Consider the following 20,883-nt stretch of genomic DNA (forward strand, 5'->3'; position numbering starts at 1 on the left):
CTCTTTTTCACATCTGTGTTTGTTTTTAAATTACACTTAATGTCTCCATTCATAAAATAAGAGTTAATCAGCCATTGTGCTCATTTTCCACTGATAATCCATTTAATAGTCAGAGGGACATATTTTGTGTCATTTAGAAGACTCTTACATGAAAAAGCGCTAGGAAGGATAGGCGGAGATCTAATGAAAAGGTCCTACGGTACTTTGATCTGCGATGTCCTCCTCCATAAAAGAATTCAAGGTCTAATCAGAAAAACGGCTTGTTTTGCACTGGGCTCGTCCAGCCTGCAAGTGCATGAGTGCACTAACGCTACCCCTGGGGCAGCGGCCAAGGCACCCAACACAGGGATGAGGGACGAGCACCGGCTGCGGCTCCGTCTGCTTGGAAGAGGCAGGCAGGCAGCTGCTGCCAGACATTAAGACAATAGGATTGTGCCAAATGACACAGTAACCTGCCCAATCCACATGACTCTGAGGAATGGGATCAGGCTGAAAGACAGGTCACTGTGGAAATATAATGCCCTTGCCCTTGCCTACGCAGCAGGAGGTAGTCTATAAATAATCTTAAATGGTTTCTTTCTAGGCCAGTCCCATGCCCAAAACAGAAAAATTTTGCTATGTTTTCAAGATAAAGTCGCACAAAATGGAACTTCATCTCAGGCCAGCAAAATCAGTTGGTCTAAAGCCCTCTCAAAGTCCTTCATAGCAAGATTAAAATAGACATAAGGGTTCCATGGGTTCATCCTCTGCAGGAGGGCGAATCTCACCCAGCAAATTTAGGGACCCAGTCTGCTGGTTGTCAGTGCTGGATGTTTTCCTCCCAAAGTTCATGTGCCTGTTGGTTAATGAATGCTGTATGTCACAGGATGGACAGTGATGGATTGATCTTTCCTCCTTGATGGGAACCTTTCAATTAAGAGTCTTTTATGTGCATTAAACAAATGGAGTCCTTTTGTCCCAAAAGAAATGCGTAGGAGGGTGGGAGCAAATAAAGTTAATGAGTCACAGCAGGTCTTGGGAAAGGCAGGTACCGGGGTACGCTTGGAAAGCCCTTAAGAGGCAATTTGTTGGGTCCCTTGATTAAACGAGTCTCTAATGAACCTGAGGGCTTATGTGGGGGCAAAGTTCTTTTCTGTGACTTGTGCAACAACATATTTACCTTATCATAAAACGTGATTGACAACTGACAGCTTCATAGCAGGCTTGGAATTGCAGTCAAAATTCCTCATTTAATACTCGGGGTTTTAAAAGATAAGGCCATGCTCTCTGTCAAACCGCAGAGGACACATGTGGTATGAGAAGAGAAAGAAAAAAAAACATTCCCTTTGCCCCCTAGGCAGGACCCCTTATCTGGGGAGTTATCAGCCCTGCCTGTACTGGGGGGAGTTGATCGGTGACTCTGGTGTGTGCTCGAAGTGTCATTTTCATGTTATTCTTTGTTTTCCTGACCTGCAGCGCCGTATCCACCTTCTGGATAGCCAACCCACACAACAACCTTATAAATTGTGCAGCTGCGGGATCTGAAGTGAGTGCAGAAGTTTCTTATTTGGTAACAACTCAGACCGGTTACAGCCCTGCAAGGCTGAGGCTCTTGCTGGAATAAAACCTGCTTCTGTTACTCGGGCATTTTTGAAACTGCTAGATCGAGGCATATATTAATGTGGCTAGTGCTGCCAATAAAAAATAATGCTTTTCCTTTTGCTCCACACTTCTTGTCACTTGCTGTTTCTAGAGCTGGATGGCTTTAACAAAAATTCTCAACCTTTGCATAGTGTGCAGCCTGAATAAATTAAATAAATGTGACTGCGGAGTCCCAGGGAAGTCTTTGGCAATGATTCTGTTGATTGCAGTACAGTAGTGGTGCTCTGAAATTTCAATCAGCACTAACGCGAATTCCACAGGAATTCTTGGTCACATCAGGAGCCTTTATTTTCCTACTAAGACAAATAAACAAGCAAACCAAGCCTTAAACAGAGAGATGTGGTCTTTCCAAAGCTTCCAAATCTGAGTACCTAGATTCGGGCTCCTAGATACATTTTTAGGCAACTAAATAAAAATGATCTGATTTTTAAGATGCGCGCATGCAGTGATAGGAGGACATCAGTGTATGCGCGTGTGTTACAGATTTCAAAAGTCTCGCTTATAGCTTCAATATAGATGTCAAAGCTTAACTTAAGGCACCCTGAAGATGCAGGAGTGTGAATGTGAATGTGTGTTAAACTCTTTGCTGCATATAGTTATACAGGTCAATGCTGCTAGCTGTGATTTGTCCTGGAGCCTTCTGGCTTACGTCTCGTGGCTTTACTGATAAACCCTTGGGCTAATGTAGACCAGCAAAGAAGTTCAAGCAAAGTCTCAGATGTCCATTCTCTTTTTCAGGAAACAGGCTTTTGGTTTGTTCTGCACCACGTGCCGACGGGGCCCTCAGCAGGCATGTATTCCCCCGGCTACTCAGAGCACATGCCGATGGGGAAATTCTCCAACAACCGCGCGCATTCCAACTACCGGGTGAGTCTGCACGCAACAGGAACGCTGCCCTCGAAAAAAACACCACCTTCTCGCTCAAGCTCTTTGGGCCTGCAAGCTATTAATGCCTGTCCTTTCTGTTTCACTAAAAGTTACTGCAAGCTTGTTTGTGTCTGCAGATAAAGCAGCTTGCGTGTTGGCGTGGGAGCTCTCAGAGTCGGCCAGCACCCGCTTCACTTGGCTCTTGGGCATTCAGAGAGGCTCTTCCCTCTGCTCAGGCTGCTTCTCTGCTTCTGCACTCCTAAAATAGTGCCTCCAGGAGCATCTATTGGCAGCTTGTCTAATTATAGACCTCAACTGCCAATGTTAGCAATTAACCAAACAGCTTCTAGAGGCATAAATGCGGGCCGCTGTGTCTAATCGCCTTCTCTTTACTTATTTACCCTTAGCATGCCATGTTGTGGGGCTGTGTGTTACTGTTACTGAGTGCTTTAGACTGCAGTAGGGCGTTTATGTGTATGGGGGTACATGCGCTTACAAGAGAGGTGCAGTTTCTGGAAATGTGCGGCAATTTTGGGGGGTATATGCAAGTTTGGATAGTCCTGGCAGCCCTCTGTTGCACATGCTACTAACAGAAGCAGTTATTAGGATCATGCGAGTGACTTTGCCTTAGAACAATTGGAGGTAGAGCCTGGAGATGGAAAGAACTGTAGAATATATAAATATACTGTAATATTGCATTTCTCTTTTCTTTTAGGCTGGAATGATCATCGATAATGGCGTTAAAACCACTCCAGCCTCCGCCAAGGACAAAAGACCTATCCTGACACTGATTTCTGGGAGGTAAAGTGTTTTGCACGGTTTGGTTTGGAAAAGACTTCTCTATAGCACTGACCGAAAGCTGTGAAATTGCCCCCAAGGAAGCTGACAAGAATCATTGCAATGCCTTTGGGGTGGCTCTCATTGAGGCAAGGTCTTCACTTAGATTTACCACTTTCGAACTTCATCTTCTCCATTCCCCTTCCCAAGGGACACCCAGCACCCACACCCTTCTGTTTTGTCCTTGCTCTTTAGCTCTGAGCTGAGCTGGCGTGGATGTTACATCTGCTCTAGGGTGTTCCATTGACTTTTTTTTTTTTAGATAAGCAAGAAAATTAAATGCTCTCTGGTCAACAGCCCCGCTGGGCAGAACTTGCTGCAAGAGTTTCCCAGGAATAAGATTAAAGTATTTCCTGGGAATGCTGTTGATTTTCTTCGTTCTTTTAAGACCTGCTTGAACAGGAAGTGCTTATGCGATGGAGCTCACACGTTGGTTTCAAATTTCTGTCTAGTTCCAAAAATGACACTGCAATAATAATTACAATTAAATACAGAGAGCGACCCTTCATCCCTGCACAGCCTCTGTGTGGCATAATGGAGTCATTATGGAAGCTCTCTATAGAGCGTATTGTATCGGCAGACCTACCGTGGTCTGGTGGCTTCTGAGAATCCCCACTTTTTCCCCAAAGCTGACCCCAGTGAGGATGCTGATGTAAGCAGGCGGCTTCTTGTGGGCAAAGTGTAATAGCATTAGGACTACACTTGCACCCTTTTATCTCATTAGAGGTTGAGTCTGGCTCTTAACTTGGTCACCAACCCCACGGAGAGAAAAGGACTTAAATATTCTCAAGTTTCATAGCTTTCTTTCCTGACAGACCAATTGCCTCCAGTTGCACCCAACCTGCATTCCCCCACGACTGGGTTTCTTGACAGAAGAACCATGTAGGGAAGAGAAACCTGCTGAAAACCTCTGCTCAGCAGGGGAGAATGACAATTTTTTCCTTTTCTCCTTTCCATCTCCGGGGCGTGGGTATTGCTGTAGTCATGCACTGGGCAAGCGTTGCAGGGGTGGGATCGGTCCTCCTCCCCAAGGGAACCCAGCCAGCAGCTCAGATATCGGTTATCCTGTGATCCACACCACCCCAGTGCCCAGCCTGGCATGGGGTGCTAAAAGATGTTCAGAAGTGAATAGTATTTACATTATTTTAATGCTCAATTAATTGAAATGATTCATTCAATGATAAATGTTACTGCTAAAAAATTAGCTTATTAAGAGCAGCCTGCTCTGCAAGTATCTCCAAATTCTCTTGGGAGCCTGGTGCTGCTTTTCCATACAGCTGAACACGTGCCTTGGGAATCTGCCTGCTGCCACAGGCGCAGTAAGTGATTACAAAAGGCAATTTGTCCCTTGCCATACAAGGGCAGGAATGACCCCTGGAAGCCAAGCAATTCATAATGCAGTCATGTTTATGCTCGGGGATTACGCACCAGCACAGGCTGCAGCTCAGATTATTTATACCGTTTTCCTCTTTTCATGTGTCAAGACAGAAAGACTGAATAGGTGATTATAGCCGGACTGGCTGGGGCAAACTTTGAGGTAGGCTGGGCAGTTACAGAGTTGGAGAGATTATTCTGCATTCTGTTCCAGCATTAAATATCTGGGCCAAATTCTGTACTCTGTAGTGTTCCTCCAGATACACATGGACGTGAATGAAACTGGAATCCATCTCAAAATATCTGTGTTTAACAATGTCTGGGGAATTCACAAGGGCTGATACTAAATCTCTCTTTGAAAGCAAATTCACATTCACTATGATGAAGCTGCCAAAGCAATATTCATTTACTGGAACCCTATCAGCCTGATGCTCGGTTTTAGACTGATATGATGGCTTATTAAGCAAAGCAAAGAGCTATTGAATATCCGTTAGCGATTTGACAGCTTGGCCTCACTACCCATTGGTGAGGCGTGAATTTTAATCTCTGGACCATCCGTTGCTGGCACTGAGTTGGATACTCATCTGTCAGGTTTTCTAAGCTGTCTAGTATGATGGAAGATGCTCCTTCAGTAGCAAAAGGGAGAGCTGTGCCTCAGGACCGGGTAAATGACAGCTGAGCTCAGCATCACCATAGCAAGCCAGGTCCTTGCTCAGATCCTGTGGCCAGAGCGGTGGCCAACAGGCAGCAGCTGAGGGCACACATTGCTGCAGTTTCCACTTGTGTCTGCTTTTTTCCTACATCAGGCCAATATTTCATCACACTTGAGAACTTCCGAGTTAATAAATCTTGTACGTGCGTCCTGTGTAATGTATAGTGGGAATAGTGAAGGACATACACTCAGCCCCTCTCCAAGATGTTTTAATTCCTTTCCACAGTAAGGAAAATTTGGCAGTGGTACTCATTGCCACAGTATAGCCAAGGTTAGGAGATAAGTATGCTCAAAAGGGAAAACAAAAGGATATTTATCTAAATAACAGGAATATGCTAAAGGATTAAAAAATATCTCAGACTTTTGGGAGCAATAATAAACTTTCCATGCTTTCAGCAATATATCAGCAATTGCATAATGGAAAGGTGAAAGGAAACTTGGAGCGGGTCTTTACAACTGCCTCGCCTGGACTGTCCTTCCCTTGGCAGTTGGGTCTGGCCATCGCTGCTTGACTAGACACGCTACTTGGATAGACTGTTGTCCCAAAGCTGTTCCTGAGTTAGCAGAAACCAGATGTTTAGCAGGGCCGTGCACCGAGCAAGGCTACCTTCCCTCGCCAACCTTTCTTCTCTCCTTCTGGTTACAGATACAGCCCACACAAAGATGCTGATCCTTTGAAGCCCAGGGAACCTGCAATAATTGAGCGCTTTATTGCCTACAAGAATCAGGATCATGGGGCCTGGCTGCGGGGTGGAGATGTGTGGCTGGACGACTGCCAGTGAGTTTTGCCTTATTTCAACTCTCGGAGTTCAGCCTGGTGTTTATGGCGAGCATAACTGTGGTTCAGACTATTTATATTGCTTTGCACCTTTCGTGTGGCCAAGATTGAAATAAAGATGAAACGTTAAGTAAACACAGGCATTGTTTTACACAAGCAAAACCTGCTTTGTCTGAACTGAAGATCCCTCAGGTTGTTTCTCTGTGTGATGCTGACCAGCATTCAAAAATGGTCGCATACGCACACACAGACGCAAATAACTGAAAATAAAACCTGATTTTTTCCATGAAAAATGAGGTGCTTTGAAAAGAAAGCAGCAAAATCCACCACCTTCCCTGGCTAAGCCTGGTCACAGATGAGTTTTATGTGGTTCACTGTTATGCTGAATAAGCGAGTACTGACGAAGCAGACATAAAACTATGCATCACAGCAGCAAGGGAGAGGGACTGGGCAAGTGCGTGTTGTGCTCTTTGAAGGCCGTTTCCTGCGCTGGTCAGAACAGATATTTGTTTTGCGCTTGAAAACAGATAATCTTCTACAGTTTCTTTTGCTGAGCCAGGCTCTTGATATCAACCTCAACGAAGAAAGAGAAAAAGGAGAAAGCTACGTTACAAGGCATATTGTGATAAGCCTAGTGGGAATAGCTGTCACACCATTAGCTCGTGTCCAATTCCCAGCCAGAGCTGCCTCACCTTCGAGTGACCCAAACCTCTTAAAGCAACCAGTGGTATGAACTGGCTCTAGTGACCGGTCAGGTTGGCGAGAATGAGACTGTAGCAGAACGGTCGGAATCGTAATATTACGTAATGCAGTTTGTGCTTCTTACGAACTTATGAACCAGAAGCATCTAGCACACTCCATGGCCAGCAAGAGTTGTCTTCGCAGATCACACTCATGTAATTTAGGTATTTGCGTTGCTTATGGAGCAAATGCAGTGTATGGAGGATGCTAAAAGACCGAGTACTTTATCAGTTTCCAGCAGCAAACCTATGAGCGCATGTGAATTCGAGGAAGCCGCCATCAAACTGTAATTGTCTTTATAGCCACAGTAATTTCCACTTCTATTGCTACAAAAAGACTTATGTATTACATTAACAAAACGAATGTTAATGTGGCGTGCGGTGCATAAACTACGGTGTGTGTTTACGGGGCTGGAGGAAGGAAAGAGGAGGCGATAGCGTGTAAAGGGCTGCCACCTACAGACAGAAGCAGGACAAAGCTGGGGGTTACTCTGCTGCGGGATCTCCGCTGGTGGTTTTGCTGAGATCAGCGACAGACATGTTAAGAGTGACACCGATGTGAAGATACCATCAAGACTCACTCATACTACCTTATTATTTGTAGCCTTGCTATAAGTAGAAGTCATGGACCGACAGCTGTGATTTATCTCATCTAAAAGCTTTGGAATTTCAGCAAAATGGGTGGACATTTTAATCTTTTTTTTTTTTTAATAAGGAAGATCTGATCTCTATCATCCTGTTGCTGAAAGAGAAGCCAAGCTTCTCTGCTTTTATAACATTTCCTCTTGTAAAGTTATTTCATAGAAGCAGTATGTGATACATGAACACAGGGGAGCAGAGAGGTGTGCGTAAGGCAAAGCACTACTAAATAATAAAAGCTAGTTGGAGTGAGAGATAAGCATGACTTTTTTACCGAACAGTGAAAAGAGCATGGGCATTAGATACAGAGAAAAAGCTTGATCAGACAAGTAAACTACGCCCAGTAATCACCAGCTTAACCTCAGCTTGGAGCAATCAGGTGCATGTCCGCTGCTTCATATGATCTGCATATACTGCAAGATGTGCCAAAAAAGATCTTCCAAAACTGGACAGGGAACAAACCTGGGAAAGCCTGAGCATCCCCATGAGCACTGTTTAGTAATTAAGCCTTGCTGCCCTCCACCTCATTGATTTGGTTATTTTAGTTGGACGTGATAAAACAAAGCAAAACCAAACCTCTTCTGAAGCATCTCTCTTCTCCTTGCAGGTTTGCTGACAACGGCATTGGCCTGACCTTGGCAAGGTAAGCGTGGCGCAGGTTGTGCTGCAGCCCGGGGCGCAGCTGGCAGGGGTGGGTGTGAGCAGCCCCTTCACCTCCAGCCCTTCCCTCCTAGTGGTGGGACTTTCCCTCATGATGACGGCTCAAAGCAAGAAATCAAGAACAGCCTGTTTGTTGGCGAGAGTGGAAACCTGGGCACCGAGACGATGGACAATGAGATCTGGGGACCTGGAGGTCTGGATCACAGAGGAAGGACCCTGCCCATCGGCCCGTAAGTTCAGCTCAGCACATCAAAGCACTCACTGCTCCCACTCTCAGTGCGAACTCCAGCCCACTGTGGTTTCTTCAGCGCTGTTTAGTTTAATAACCATTACACAGAAAGGATTTGGTTTCATGTCTCCCGATCCCAAAGTCCTCACTGTGCAGCTGCTGCTGGCAGGTACATACTCGCAGGCTGCCAAGACAGCATCAAACTCCTCTTTCCTTCCCCCTCCCCTTTGCAAACAGAGTTGAGAAGACAGCAAGAGGACTGTGTGCTAGCTGGGCACTTCTGTACATGCGGTCAGCAGTGCTTGAGCAATGTGGCGGTCTCCATTCAAGTCAGCTGCCAGGAAAGCTCGTAGAAGCCCTTCCCTGGGCTTGAACTGGCCCAGATGTGGTCATAGATGTCCTCAGAGCTGCTGCTACTATTGCTGCTGTGCTACAGGAATTCGATGCTTTTCTTAAATATTTTGAAATGGCCAGTGAACTTCATGTGTGGCCTCTTCCTAGATCTTAGTCCTACAGTTTGGTTTGCAAGTGCAATAATGTTTTGTCGTTATTCCTAAAAACATAGTTATACTACAGTAGCCCTACAGTGAACAAACAGCTCAGCTGATTTTTTTCTGCCATATTATACGCCTCAACTTTGCTTGTCAGTAGCAATACAGGAGGCTTATTATTAACCGTAGTAATAATGAAAACCCAATTTGCTACGATTCTCCTTCTAATATCCTTTATGTATATACATGTGGGCATATCTCATCTTGGGTGTTGCGTGCAGAAACAGAACAAATACACAGGAGCAGGCAAGTCTTGTCTAAGGGAAACCATTCATTTGAGGAAGGGACCAAATTTATTTATCATAAGTGAAATTTGAAACATCTTATCTTAGCCTCTTAAGGAGTTTAAGCATCTCGTTCACTTAATCAGTGTGAAAAATGGTGTTGTCTTTACCTTGCAGGTGATATCAGAAAAGGCTGTTAATAAAGGTTCATTAGTCTGCCCCTTCACCTCTTTTCAACCGTATAGATTGTAAGACCTTTCCTTGTTTTCAAATCCATTTTTTATTGCAGTTGAGTCGCACTGTTTCTCTCCAAGTTCCTTTGAAAGATGTGGTGGGACTTCTTTTAGCCCTGCCGTTACTCAGCCCAAGGAGTCTGCATGGCTCTGATGAGTCTCAAGTTTCACTGCTGCAGAACTCATTTCTGATGGCAAACACGAATTTATTCATTTTTAGGTCAATGCTTTGGCGTTGCTGTAAGTTCCTTCCCTGGAGGAGCACAGACCAAATAAAGATGATCTGTTCAGGCATGAGAGAACTTGAGCTGAACTTGCAAGGATAAGAGGACTTCACAGACCTAAAAAGGAGGGAAATCCCTTCTCTTCCAAAACATGAACTCAGGAGTCATCCTAAGGGCTGTGAAAAATGAAAGCAGCTGAGAAACAAGTGCTGTGGGACTGTACATGTCTAGAACACATTCTCATCCTCATGCTAACGTGTCATGACCAAGTCTCTCTGTCTCCTCCAAATGTGTTTTAGGGATTTTCCCATTCGAGGGATTCAGTTCTACGACGGACCGATCAACGTCCAGAACTGCACCTTCCGCAAATTCGCTGCCCTGGATGGCCGGCACACGAGTGCCCTGGCCTTCCGGCTCAATAACGCCTGGCAGAGCTGCCCCAACAACAATGTCACTGACATTCATTTTGAAGACGTCCCTGTGAGTTATCCTTCTCAGAAAGGCCTTTTCCAGTTGGCTTGGAAATGGGGTTGTGGGTTGTGTAGCAGCCTTCAGGAGAAAACACGAGATCTTCAGGAGGTTGCCGGTTGTCTTTGCCAGAAGTTTAACAAAGAGGGCGGCAGCTAAGAAAGAGAAAATTGGATGGGTGAAATAACAAGAAGATCCAATTCTCTGGCAGGTTCACGGCAAACCAGAAGCAGGCATCAGTTTCAAAAAAACAATAGTGACATTCAAGTGAAAATAATTTCCATTTCTGTATGTCTCAGAAACTGTGAAATAGGGGAAGAATCTGCCCCTTTATTTTCCACAGCAGTATAATATTAAAGCAACAACAGAAGGAAGTCTGTTGTGGAAGGTCTAACTCACCTAGAAGCAGAAAATACTGATTTTTGGGAAACAGCCAGTGAAACTGAGCCGATGCAGGGCTGTGCAGCCCTGCACACCAGGGTAATTCCATGGACTCCAGTTCTGCAGACATAAGTGAGAGCAGAGCTCAGCCAAAAAGGGTCTGCCAGACTTTGAATTACAGTATGAACTCCTGGGTGCTGGTCTGAACCCTTCCTGGGGTCTGTGCTTTTGAGTCATTTTTGTATTTGCTTGCACAAATATGTGCTAACTGGTTTGCTGAGGTTCACCTCTAGCGGCTGTGAATCCAACTGCCAAACATTACAAACAAATAAATAAGTAAAGTGGTTCGGACTGAAATGATTTGGGTTTCTTAACTTTCAGAAAATTAGCAGACTTGCTCGCATGTCAGGAAAAGTGCTGACTAGTGCTAAATGGGATGGGAAAGGCAAAAATTCCCCTAAAAGCGTCGGTCGGTCACTCTCTCACATTGCACCAGGCAGGCTGGTGACATGTCATTTATTTATGCTGGATAAAAATATCAGTCAGAAGTTGCCTAAGCAGCCATTTCCCAGTGGAGGTCGCTGATTATTCCCAGCATCAGTGTGACTTTCTGTGGCTTTGGAACCTTAAAAATATAATAGCAGACAATGAGTGAAGTGGCTTTAGTGAAATCATCCCATCTCCTGAACCTTCCTCCAGAATGTTATAACAAACCTCTCACAGCTGAGGCTGAAATTCTGGTTGTTTTAGCCCTTCCCCCGTGGTCAGCAGGGAAATCTGACAAATCAAACACACCCTTTAAGTGTGTGACCCAGCTCTACGCTGACTTCAGGCTTACCGAAGAGGCAGCGTGCAGGCGGAGACAATCCCAATATGCCTGTACCAAATGGCACCGATGTTCCTGCCAACTAACATGAGCAGCTCAGCTGAAAATTATTTTGGTGCTTCCATCTTTGGGCGGTCAGTTCCAGAAGCTCACAGTTTTATTACCACGTAAGTGCTATCTCAGAGGACCTGCAACCCCAGACTTCATCTGGAGTCATGGGGCCTTAGAGCCATTGAACATCAAGCTTACGATGTCTCAAGCTGAGCAGCCAAAATCTGTGGCCATTTAAAAAATGGTGATGTTAGTGCATACACAGATTTCTTCATGCACAGGTTGACCCACAAACCCAACGCTATTTCTTGTCCAAGCTACTTTCCAATGCCAAATAAAGTCAGAAAATGGGTCCTTTGAGCCACTCTAGTGATGATAGCCATCCTTTGCTCTGTACTCTAAGTGATGAGTTCCTTTCTGGAGATCTAAGTGTGTTTCACTGTTTTGTTTAGATTACCTCAAGGGTCTTCTTTGGAGAACCTGGCCCCTGGTTCAACGATCTGGATATGGATGGTGATAAAACATCAGTTTTTCATGATGTGGATGGTTCTGTGTCAGAATATCCGGGCTCATACCTAATAAAAGAAGATAACTGGTTAATCAAGCACCCTGACTGCATTGACGTGCCCGACTGGAGAGGTTCCATCTGCAGCGGACACTTTGCACAGGTAAAGCTGCTTACCTTGCAGTATCGTTATCGTTTTAGTTTATATTAAATTTCTTGGCACTGTAAAGCTTGACCTTTAGAAATGAACTTTCTTCAGGGTGCTCAGGGTTTATTTATCTGCATGTCTGCGCAGGTGGTTTTGAACATGAGGATACTGTGGTACATTTTCAGATACTGTGGCCTTGACTGCTAACAGCTCTAACAACTTCTGCCTGAAGTCCCCTAAGAGCTCCATGGGCATTAACAGATTAATATTCATAAATCTATGGGCTGTCGGCTAGTTATTTTTCCTTGATTTATGGAGGGAAGTGTTGCCCACAGTGTTATGGGAAATGTGCTGAGCAGTCAAAATTAGACTTCAGCTTTCATCATCTTTCATCCTGTTGTGTAACCACCAAACCATTCTTCCTACCACACGAGCTCCGAGTGCTGCTGCCTTGAGAGAGTCCTCACTTTCCTCTGATGAGTAGTGCCTGTTTTTGTCTTGGGTGTTGCAACTGTTGGGTTTTTTTTCTGTGTAGTGCCACTAAAGCCAATTCCTAACCACTGAGCTGGTTTTCATGCTTCTGAAATCCAGACAGAAGGGTCCTTGTTCAGTAGAAGTCAGATGTCTGAGGTAGATACTGTCCCACTGCTGAGGGTTGCCGCTAGCGCTGTGAAATACGTCAGCCCTACTGCAGGCCTGTTTGAAGCCTTGACTGGCGCATACTCTTGAACTCAGTGGGTGAGGAAATGATCCTTCTTTTTTTTCTGAAAACAGTTTACTTTGTTGAAAAGGAAGCCTAAGAAATTAAATATAAGTGTATGGCACACAGGTCACTGCTGAAGTCACAGGCCTTGCACCAGTTCACATCTATTGAATAGCTGCACCTTTAATGTTTTACTGTCATTCATTAAACACTGGGTGATCTTTTTTTCATCTAGATATACATCCAAGCCTACAAGCCAGCCAACCTGAAAATGAAAATAATAAAAAATGACTACCACAATCACCCGCTCTACTTGGAAGGGGCTTTGAGCAAAAGCACTCATTACCAGCAGTATCAGCCAGTTATAACTCTGAGGAAAGGCTACACCATCCACTGGGACAAGACAGCCCCTGAAGAGCTGGCCATATGGCTCATCAACTTCAACAAGTGAGTGATCCGACCAAATTCCAACATTCCAGCCCAATAATGTAACTGCACATTTTCAATGGGTGAGGTCATCACCTCATGAGCTCTTCCAGAATGAACATGCTTGTTCCAGGAAGTCCATTGAGTTCACCATCTTTCCATTTGACATCTCAGATTCCTGTTTCCTCCCCTGGGAAGCCCTGCAAGATAACACGGTTCATTTTTGGAAGCCTAGAGCTAATTCATTCCTGGTGCATGGAAGTCACAGGTGTAGAAGTCAGGAGCAGATCTGACCCACATTGCTTAACTAACCCATGGCTGTTATATCTAATTGACATTGCATTGATTCATCCAAAACCGTTAAAATTTTAACCGGCCAGGAAAAAATTGTTACATTTCAGAGTGAATTATTTAGTTTGGCTTCTAGCGTGACCAGGAAAATAATAGTCATGTGTCGACTTGTTATAATGTGGGTCTTTTTGCTATTTTTAGGAACGACTGGATCCAAGTAGGGTTTTGCTATCCTAAAGGGACGACATTTTCCATTCTCTCAGACATCCACAATCGTCTCTTGAAGAAAACGTACAAAACTGGAACCTTCTATAGAACCTCTCAAATGGAGAAACTGGAGCACAGATATCCTAGCAAAGGATACTACTACTGGGATGAGGACACTGGGTAAGGAAGCAGGCCTTGCCGATTTGGACACTGCTTTGAGAAAGCTGCTGGAATCGTGAGCCGTTTGGCCAATGCCATTAGCGGGGATCACAACAAAACCAGAAAGTCTTTCTGGGAATGTGACCAGCGTTTAATTTTCCTGGGACTCCCACGGCTGCCAGTCATTCGTAGCCTCTGCTGCACTGCCAATTACTCTGGGAAATGCTTTGCCGAGTGAATACAAATTAGAAAAAAAAGACAAAAGCAAAGTGCAGACTATGAAGCTGAACTGGAGACACACCCAACCCTTTTTGTTTTGAACAGCAACCATTTGTAAACACCACGACAGGGATGCACGGGAACTAAGAGTGTAAAGCCTGTTATTTTCTTTTAGAGAATTAAAATAATGGGAAAGAAAGAGAGCGCTAAAATACAAAACATGAATTTCTACATAAAGGTATCATTATAAACTAGAGCTCAAAAGGAGTTCAGGTGTCATCTAATTTCTCTGTCTTAAGTTCCCTGACCTCCCCAAACCATGTCTGAGATGTGTGTCCCCTTTTATTTGCATGTGGTATGCTGAGCACTATAAATGCAGACATCGGCACAGGGTTTGCAATGCACATTATTGCAAAGCATTCGGAAGGAGTCCATCAAAACTGGGAGTTAGCCATTTTTTGCACAGAAGTCTCAAGGATGCTGTTCACTCTTCTCCCCTACCTGCAGGCTGCTGTTCCTGAAACTCAAAGCTCAAAATGAGAAGGAGAAATTTGCTTTCTGCTCTGTCAAAGGCTGTGAACGAATAAGGATCAAAGCTGTGATCCCAAAGACGGCTGGCGTCAGCGACTGTGAAGCCATGGCCTATCCCAAGTACATTGAGACACCAATAGTAGAAGTGCCAATGCCTAAGAAACTCTCTAGCGCACAACTGGTAAAGTAGTTGATTTCTTATCACAGAATTATCGCCAGTGTAAATCTGTATCTCCTGTGCCTGATTTTCTGAAATGGTCTAGGTATGTGAAACAGTATGAAACAGATTCTTGCACGTGTAGAGAGCACAGGTCCTCAAAGGACGAAGCCACCCAAAACTTCTGTGGAAGTTGGGTACTTCACCTTTTGGTGCTCTGTTGTGAAGTGCTGCGCTTAAAAGCAAAGGGTGAAAAGTGATGAGATGGAAGACAGGCTGGTCCAGGGAATGCGATTCTGGAGAGACACAAGGTTTCCTGCCTGGCCTCCAGCTCCTCCAGGCTATAAGAACTGCAGTGTCAGAGAAGGGACGGCATAACCAAGTATCTCATTCATATAAAGGATTTTGTACAACACTGTCTCCTATATACTGCATCCAGCTCTGGAGCCCTCAGGATAAGAAAAACACGGACCTGTTGGAGCAGGTCCAGAGGAGGGTCACAAAAATGGTCAGGGGGATGGAACACCTCTCCTATGAAGAAAGGCTGAGAGAGGTGGGGTTGTTCAGCCTGGAGAAGAGAAGGCTTCGGGGAGACCTTATTGCAGCCTTTCAGTACTTAAAGGGGGCTTATAAAGAAGATGGGGACAGACTTTTTAGCAGGGCCTGTTGCGACAGGACAAGGAGGAATGGCTTTAAACTAAAGGGGGGTAGATTGAGACTAGATAGAAGGAAGAATTTTTTTACGCTGAGGGTGGTGAAGCACTGGCCCAGGTTGCCCAGAGAGGTGGTGGATGCCCCATCCCTGGACACATTCCAGGTCAGGTTGGACGGGGCTCTGAGCAACCTGATCTAGTTGAAGATGTCCCTGCCCACGGCAGGGGGGTTGGACTAGGTGACCTTTAGAGGGGTCTTCCAACCCAAACTATTCTGATTCTATGATAACTACAAACCCTTAGGGTTTTCATAAGCCCTAAAGTTTCTGAAAGATGTTTTGAGCATACAAAATACAACTTCAGCTTCAATAAACACAGAATTACTACTGAAAAAATCTGCAGAGAGCACTTTTAGAGAACTATGTGTCAGCTCTGCAAAGTGAGAATCACTTATACTCTGCCATTTGGTGCAACAATTTAAATGCTGACAGGATGAGCAGAGAGGTTACCATTGTGCCCAGTCTCATTAGCAATGTAATTTGGCAAGTCAGTGCTTATTTTGGAGCTTTCTTGTTGATTGAATTTCAAGGTTTAAAATGCGTTCTGAAAATGCAGTGTTCAGGTAATGGACATCCTCACTAGAAAACCTCTTTTCTCTCCTTTTTTTTTTTTTTTTTTTTTGTGAGCAGAAGACTAAGGACCACCTACTGGAAGTGAAAATAGAAACTTATAAGAAACAGTACTTCCACCTAAAGGATGACTTTGCATACATTGAGGTGAGCAGGTCCTCTCAGTGAACTTTATGGGACAAAACTCTAAGATACTTGCTTCATTTTTATGGAAAACTTGCTTACGACGTTACCGTGGATAGTTAGAGTCAGGTCACTTTTGCTTTGTATTTTGCAAAAAAAAAAAAAAAAAAAAAGGCTGTAACTTCCCCATATTAGCAAAAATGCAGGACAGCTTGACCTCAGAGATCTGGAATTCCACCCTTTGATAGAAAGAGTAGTCCCGTGACTCAACACTATCAGCGCTTCTTGCAGGTGGTTGTTTGCAATTGTGTTACTGTGATAGATCAAGAATGTTTTTCCCCACGCGCAGGTTGACGGTGTCAGGTTTTTCCTCACCGATGAGGGTATCCAACTGGTTGTGATTGACGGACATCATGGAAAAGTTGTCGATCGAGTAACATTCAAAAACTCGATTCTACAAGGAATCCCAGCACAGATAGAAAATTATGTCAACAACATCAAAGATCAGTGAGTAAATAATCCGGTGTTACTCAGGTGCGATGTACAAGAATGCTGTACAACACTCACCTTTCTCCTGGGTTCTGCCACCCAACATGGGCCAGACTGACCCGCTAACAACGTGCTTTTGTACTGCCGACTCCAACAGAGTCCAAATGTGAGCAGGCAGCAGAAGGATGCAGACTCTGTGATTTAGGAACTGATCGAGCCCCAGATAAAGTGCAGAGCTACGCTTGATTAATAAACTGCAGATCTACATTTATGTTGTGGGTTACAGACAAACTGCAGACTTAAATTCACAAATAAACTCTCAGCACTTATTGGTACAGATGTGCACAGTTTACATTTTTCTATTGCCTGCATACTCTCTCAAATCACAGAAAATTCCACTAATAAAATACATTCCTCTTTGCACATGTTCCCTGCCCAGACCTAAGGGCTGGATGCTTTTATTTTTTAAGTATGGGCAGCCAGAAACGCAGAGTTTTGCAAGTGGGTGGTAAGTAGCCAACACATGTTCCTGCATCCTGGAGGACAGCGGGTTCCATCTGCTGGAGTAGGATTGGGAACAACATCAGAAACCCTTTAACCAAAGGGGGTGTTCTCATATTAGTTTGTGGAGTGCTATTGGGAAATGAATATATTTCATTGTTATTAAATCTGTTTTGATTTGAAATCTGGTATGTAACATTTCATACAAATATGATTACTTTGTTGATGAATCATCTGAAATAACTGTGGGCAGATCGACAGGATATTGTTCTGGCATTTATTCTAGAGAGCTGGGGGAAGTTTCAGCAGGGTGCCATGCAGGTGGATACAGATGCGTTTCTACTGTCTTAAATAATTCTGAAGGCTGCAAAAAATCCATTGAGTAGTTACTGCAGGGAAGCAGGGTAGTTGCTCACTTTCATTAAAAAAAAAAGAGAGTTTTTCAGAGAGGCCATCATCCTCCTTGGCAAAAAATCCAATCTCGGTCCCGGCTAAATCCAGCTCCTGGATTCTTTCTTACTTTAGAGGATTGAATCGTAATTAGACTTCAGGTGTATTTAAACCCTTCTGTGCCTCATTGTCTTCTCTGGATTAGCGTTGGAACCGGGTTAGGTTTAGGATTAGGATTAGAACTGGAAGTTGACCCAACATGGTCAGCACGTCTCAGGTCGCACTCAGCTGTGTCTTTGCAAGGATTGAACCCCCAAATTATTGTCCTTCTTTCACCAAAAGTTTCCCCAGCCCATTGCCTGCAAGCCTTTCCAATCGGATCAAGCAAGGGCTTCAGCTATAGCCATGAGACATCCTTCATTCATTTGCTGGATGAAAGTGTTGTTCAGATTCAGATGTGGACACCGTGCAGATGCCAAGACTCTACAGCCAGCAGCTTCTTGTCACCTCTCCCCGCCGCGATGCAGAGCACGGACTGTACAGAGAGACGGTGCTAATGGAGGGGAAGGGGCCCCACCAGCCTCGCCAGCCTCTCATGAAGAGACTGCTAGAACAACTTTTAGGTTTATGGATTTGGGGATGTAAGAAGAGGTGTTTCTAGCAAGGACAAGCCTTTTTGTTAATTTAAGCAACCCTGCAGGCCAAATTCCTTCTTTTTTAATAAATCCACTTTTCTGATGAGTTTCCCAGGGATAAGAAAACAAAACATCTGGTGAATTTATTTTAAACTTCCATAGCAGGAAAGGCTTAATAGAAAGTAATGATTGTAGTGAACTGAAGAAAGAAAAAAGAGGTGATTCAGCATTCACAAAGTACTCAAAACCAGCCTGCCAGCTCAATCCACTCTTGCAAGCACTAGGGTATTTTAACACCTCAGGTTTATTATAGGAGAAGTCCTGATGACTCTTAACTCTTTTGCTTCTCTTGTTCCTCTGCCACCACCCGTTGCTATTTGCCCCCAAACAGCTCCAGTTCCAGCTGAGGTGTTAAGATGTAACTGCTGCACTCAGTAGCTCAGGGCTTGAGCTCTGCAGGAGCTGTTGCCTAATTAATTTTAGCGACTCGTGTCCACCGTGATGCAGGAAAGCAGACCCAGCAAGGCTCGCACTCTGCAAGATTGCAAATGCCGTTGGAGTCAGGGAAGTTTCATTCACGGAAACCCTGCGAGGTGGAACGAAATAATTTCACCTAAGCGTTTGCTCTATTACTCTGTGATGTAGCTTTAATTAGGAGCTGAACAAGGATGATATCCCAGCCCCACTGAGCTTAAGAGCAGGACTTCATTGAACTCACTGGAGCATAGCTCTTCCTCCATACGCTTTGAGATAACCATTGGAGGTGTTTGTGCATCTTTAAGAAGTAAGGAGGTTAAGATCACCACTTCTCCATGGACAATTCTCACTATAAGATTATCCCCTCATGCTTAATTTGAGTTTTTATTCTACACTTTTAGAATTCAGCCTAGGCAGTTGCTGGCTTTTACCCAAGCATTTACAGATTTGCATTAGCGTAACGCACTTACCTTATGCCTTTTGTTTATCGCTTGGCATCTGTAGAAGACCCTGAGAATTCTGAGGTGAAATACAGTACATGCAAATAAGGCAATAATAATAATAATAATAATAATAATACACTTTTTAAGCAAAAGCACACTGAAAATTAAGAAAAAGCATCAGGCCAGCAAAAATCTCAAAGCAGTGAATTTCTTCAGGCTTTATCCTGCTAATGCTGCAAGAACAATAAATTATTTGAGACTTGCTCAGCGTATCCCAGGGAGAGCGTGTTCCTTTCTGAGCAAAGCAGGATGGAACTGCTGGTTGGAAACACTGAAAACATTATAGAAAACAGTGTTTTAGAAAAAAAAAAGTGACTTCTGTCGGCTTCCTAATGGGTTTTGCATGATTGGAAAAGTGAGTATATGACTAAGCTGTTGGAAAGCATTGACAAAAGCCATTAAAGCAGAAACCACTGTAGTTCATCGGTGTCTTTGAGTCACGCAGGCTGGAGTTACCAGTGCTCGAGACAGACAAGCGAGGAATGTGTCCTGACTCTTCATCTGTTTATAAATGGCTTTGTTTCCTTCAGCTCCATAGTGCTGGTGACATCTAAAGGAAGATTCATTTCAAGAGGACCATGGACTAAAGTACTGGAGAAACTCGGTGCAGAAGAGGGTTTTAGGTTAAAAGGTAACCACTTTTGAAAAATGCAATTCTAAACCCCTTTGATCTATCCCCCTCCCATGGTTCCAGTAAAGGGACCTTTTTTCCTTCTTCTAAACTTTGCCTTGCTTGTTTCTATCAGCATTTGCTCAAACATCCTGGGAACAGTCATTTATTTATTCAGTGAGGTTGTAGCCACTGCAGCTTTGGGTAACAGCACTCAGTTTAATACTGTAGATGGGAAAAGTGCTCTGGCAGTTGTTCTTAGAAGCAAAGAATTCAGGGAGGTTGATTTTCCAGATTCATTTTAAATAAAAAGGCATTTTAACAATAGGAATATTGGACTTTTTCCCCACTAAATGCCCCCAAACAGGATTTTTTTTTTACTTCTCTGAACTTATTTTTGGCTGTTTTTCTCTTGAAACAAAATTCTGACTTGATGGCACAAAGCATAGCGATTTCAAAGCATCACATATTGCACTAGAATATTGCTCTCTTGTGCACGTTGCTCTGATCAGCTCTAACTGTGAGCTTTTGGCACACTTTCCTCTTTTGTGTGTGTGCCGTACTCGCTAACGTAGGTCTTGTCTGTTGTCCTGTCCCTCATCATCCCCCCACCTTCCCCAAGCAGGAAAGGGTTTTGAGTATAACCGCCATGCAAATAATGATAGCTTCAACAGCTAGCTCAAGCTGCCTGCGAGGAAGGGTTTTTCCTTCTCTCTTTCTCCTCTGCTATGTATCACGCATTGTTAATTAATGGAAGCATACAACATGTAAATAAAATTTTAATTAAGCTTCATTGGGAAAGTATTTCTTTAATACCTGGAGAATGCATAATTGGCAAAGTTTGTGTGCATATGTGTGCTCTTGTTCACCTGCATCCATCCAGCCATTGGGTGTAGCCCTGCACAGGGGTGTTTTTTCTGGTGCAGCCTCGACACACTCCTAATATATTTGCTCTGATTTGCAGAAAAAATGGCTTTCGTCAGCTTCAAAGGCAGCTTCCGCCCTGTCTGGGTGAAGCTGGTCACTAATGAGGACTCAGCTAAAATCTATCAAGCACTGCCAATTCCTGTGGTGAAGAAAATGAAATTATGA

At 44.1% G+C, this 20,883-nt stretch overlaps 1 protein-coding gene across 2 annotated transcripts in view; it reads left to right on the forward strand.

Moving 5' to 3' along the window:
- Positions 1 to 20,883, forward strand: part of CEMIP (cell migration inducing protein, hyaluronan binding) — a 53,148-nt gene extending 32,265 nt beyond the window's left edge. For both annotated transcript variants that reach the window (XM_009330896.1, XM_009330897.1), the window contains exons 14-28: positions 1,456 to 1,525; positions 2,380 to 2,508; positions 3,224 to 3,309; positions 6,078 to 6,209; positions 8,196 to 8,231; positions 8,323 to 8,478; positions 10,009 to 10,189; positions 11,888 to 12,103; positions 13,027 to 13,238; positions 13,710 to 13,895; positions 14,601 to 14,805; positions 16,124 to 16,210; positions 16,536 to 16,693; positions 19,712 to 19,812; positions 20,756 to 20,883. In XM_009330896.1, coding sequence (XP_009329171.1) covers positions 1,456 to 1,525; positions 2,380 to 2,508; positions 3,224 to 3,309; positions 6,078 to 6,209; positions 8,196 to 8,231; positions 8,323 to 8,478; positions 10,009 to 10,189; positions 11,888 to 12,103; positions 13,027 to 13,238; positions 13,710 to 13,895; positions 14,601 to 14,805; positions 16,124 to 16,210; positions 16,536 to 16,693; positions 19,712 to 19,812; positions 20,756 to 20,883 — 2,083 coding nt within the window. The remainder of the gene's footprint in view (positions 1 to 1,455; positions 1,526 to 2,379; positions 2,509 to 3,223; positions 3,310 to 6,077; positions 6,210 to 8,195; positions 8,232 to 8,322; positions 8,479 to 10,008; positions 10,190 to 11,887; positions 12,104 to 13,026; positions 13,239 to 13,709; positions 13,896 to 14,600; positions 14,806 to 16,123; positions 16,211 to 16,535; positions 16,694 to 19,711; positions 19,813 to 20,755) is intronic.

Source organism: Pygoscelis adeliae, unplaced genomic scaffold, assembly GCF_000699105.1.
Source record: "Pygoscelis adeliae isolate BGI_AS28 unplaced genomic scaffold, ASM69910v1 Scaffold318, whole genome shotgun sequence".
NCBI classification, from domain to species: Eukaryota; Metazoa; Chordata; class Aves; order Sphenisciformes; family Spheniscidae; genus Pygoscelis; species Pygoscelis adeliae.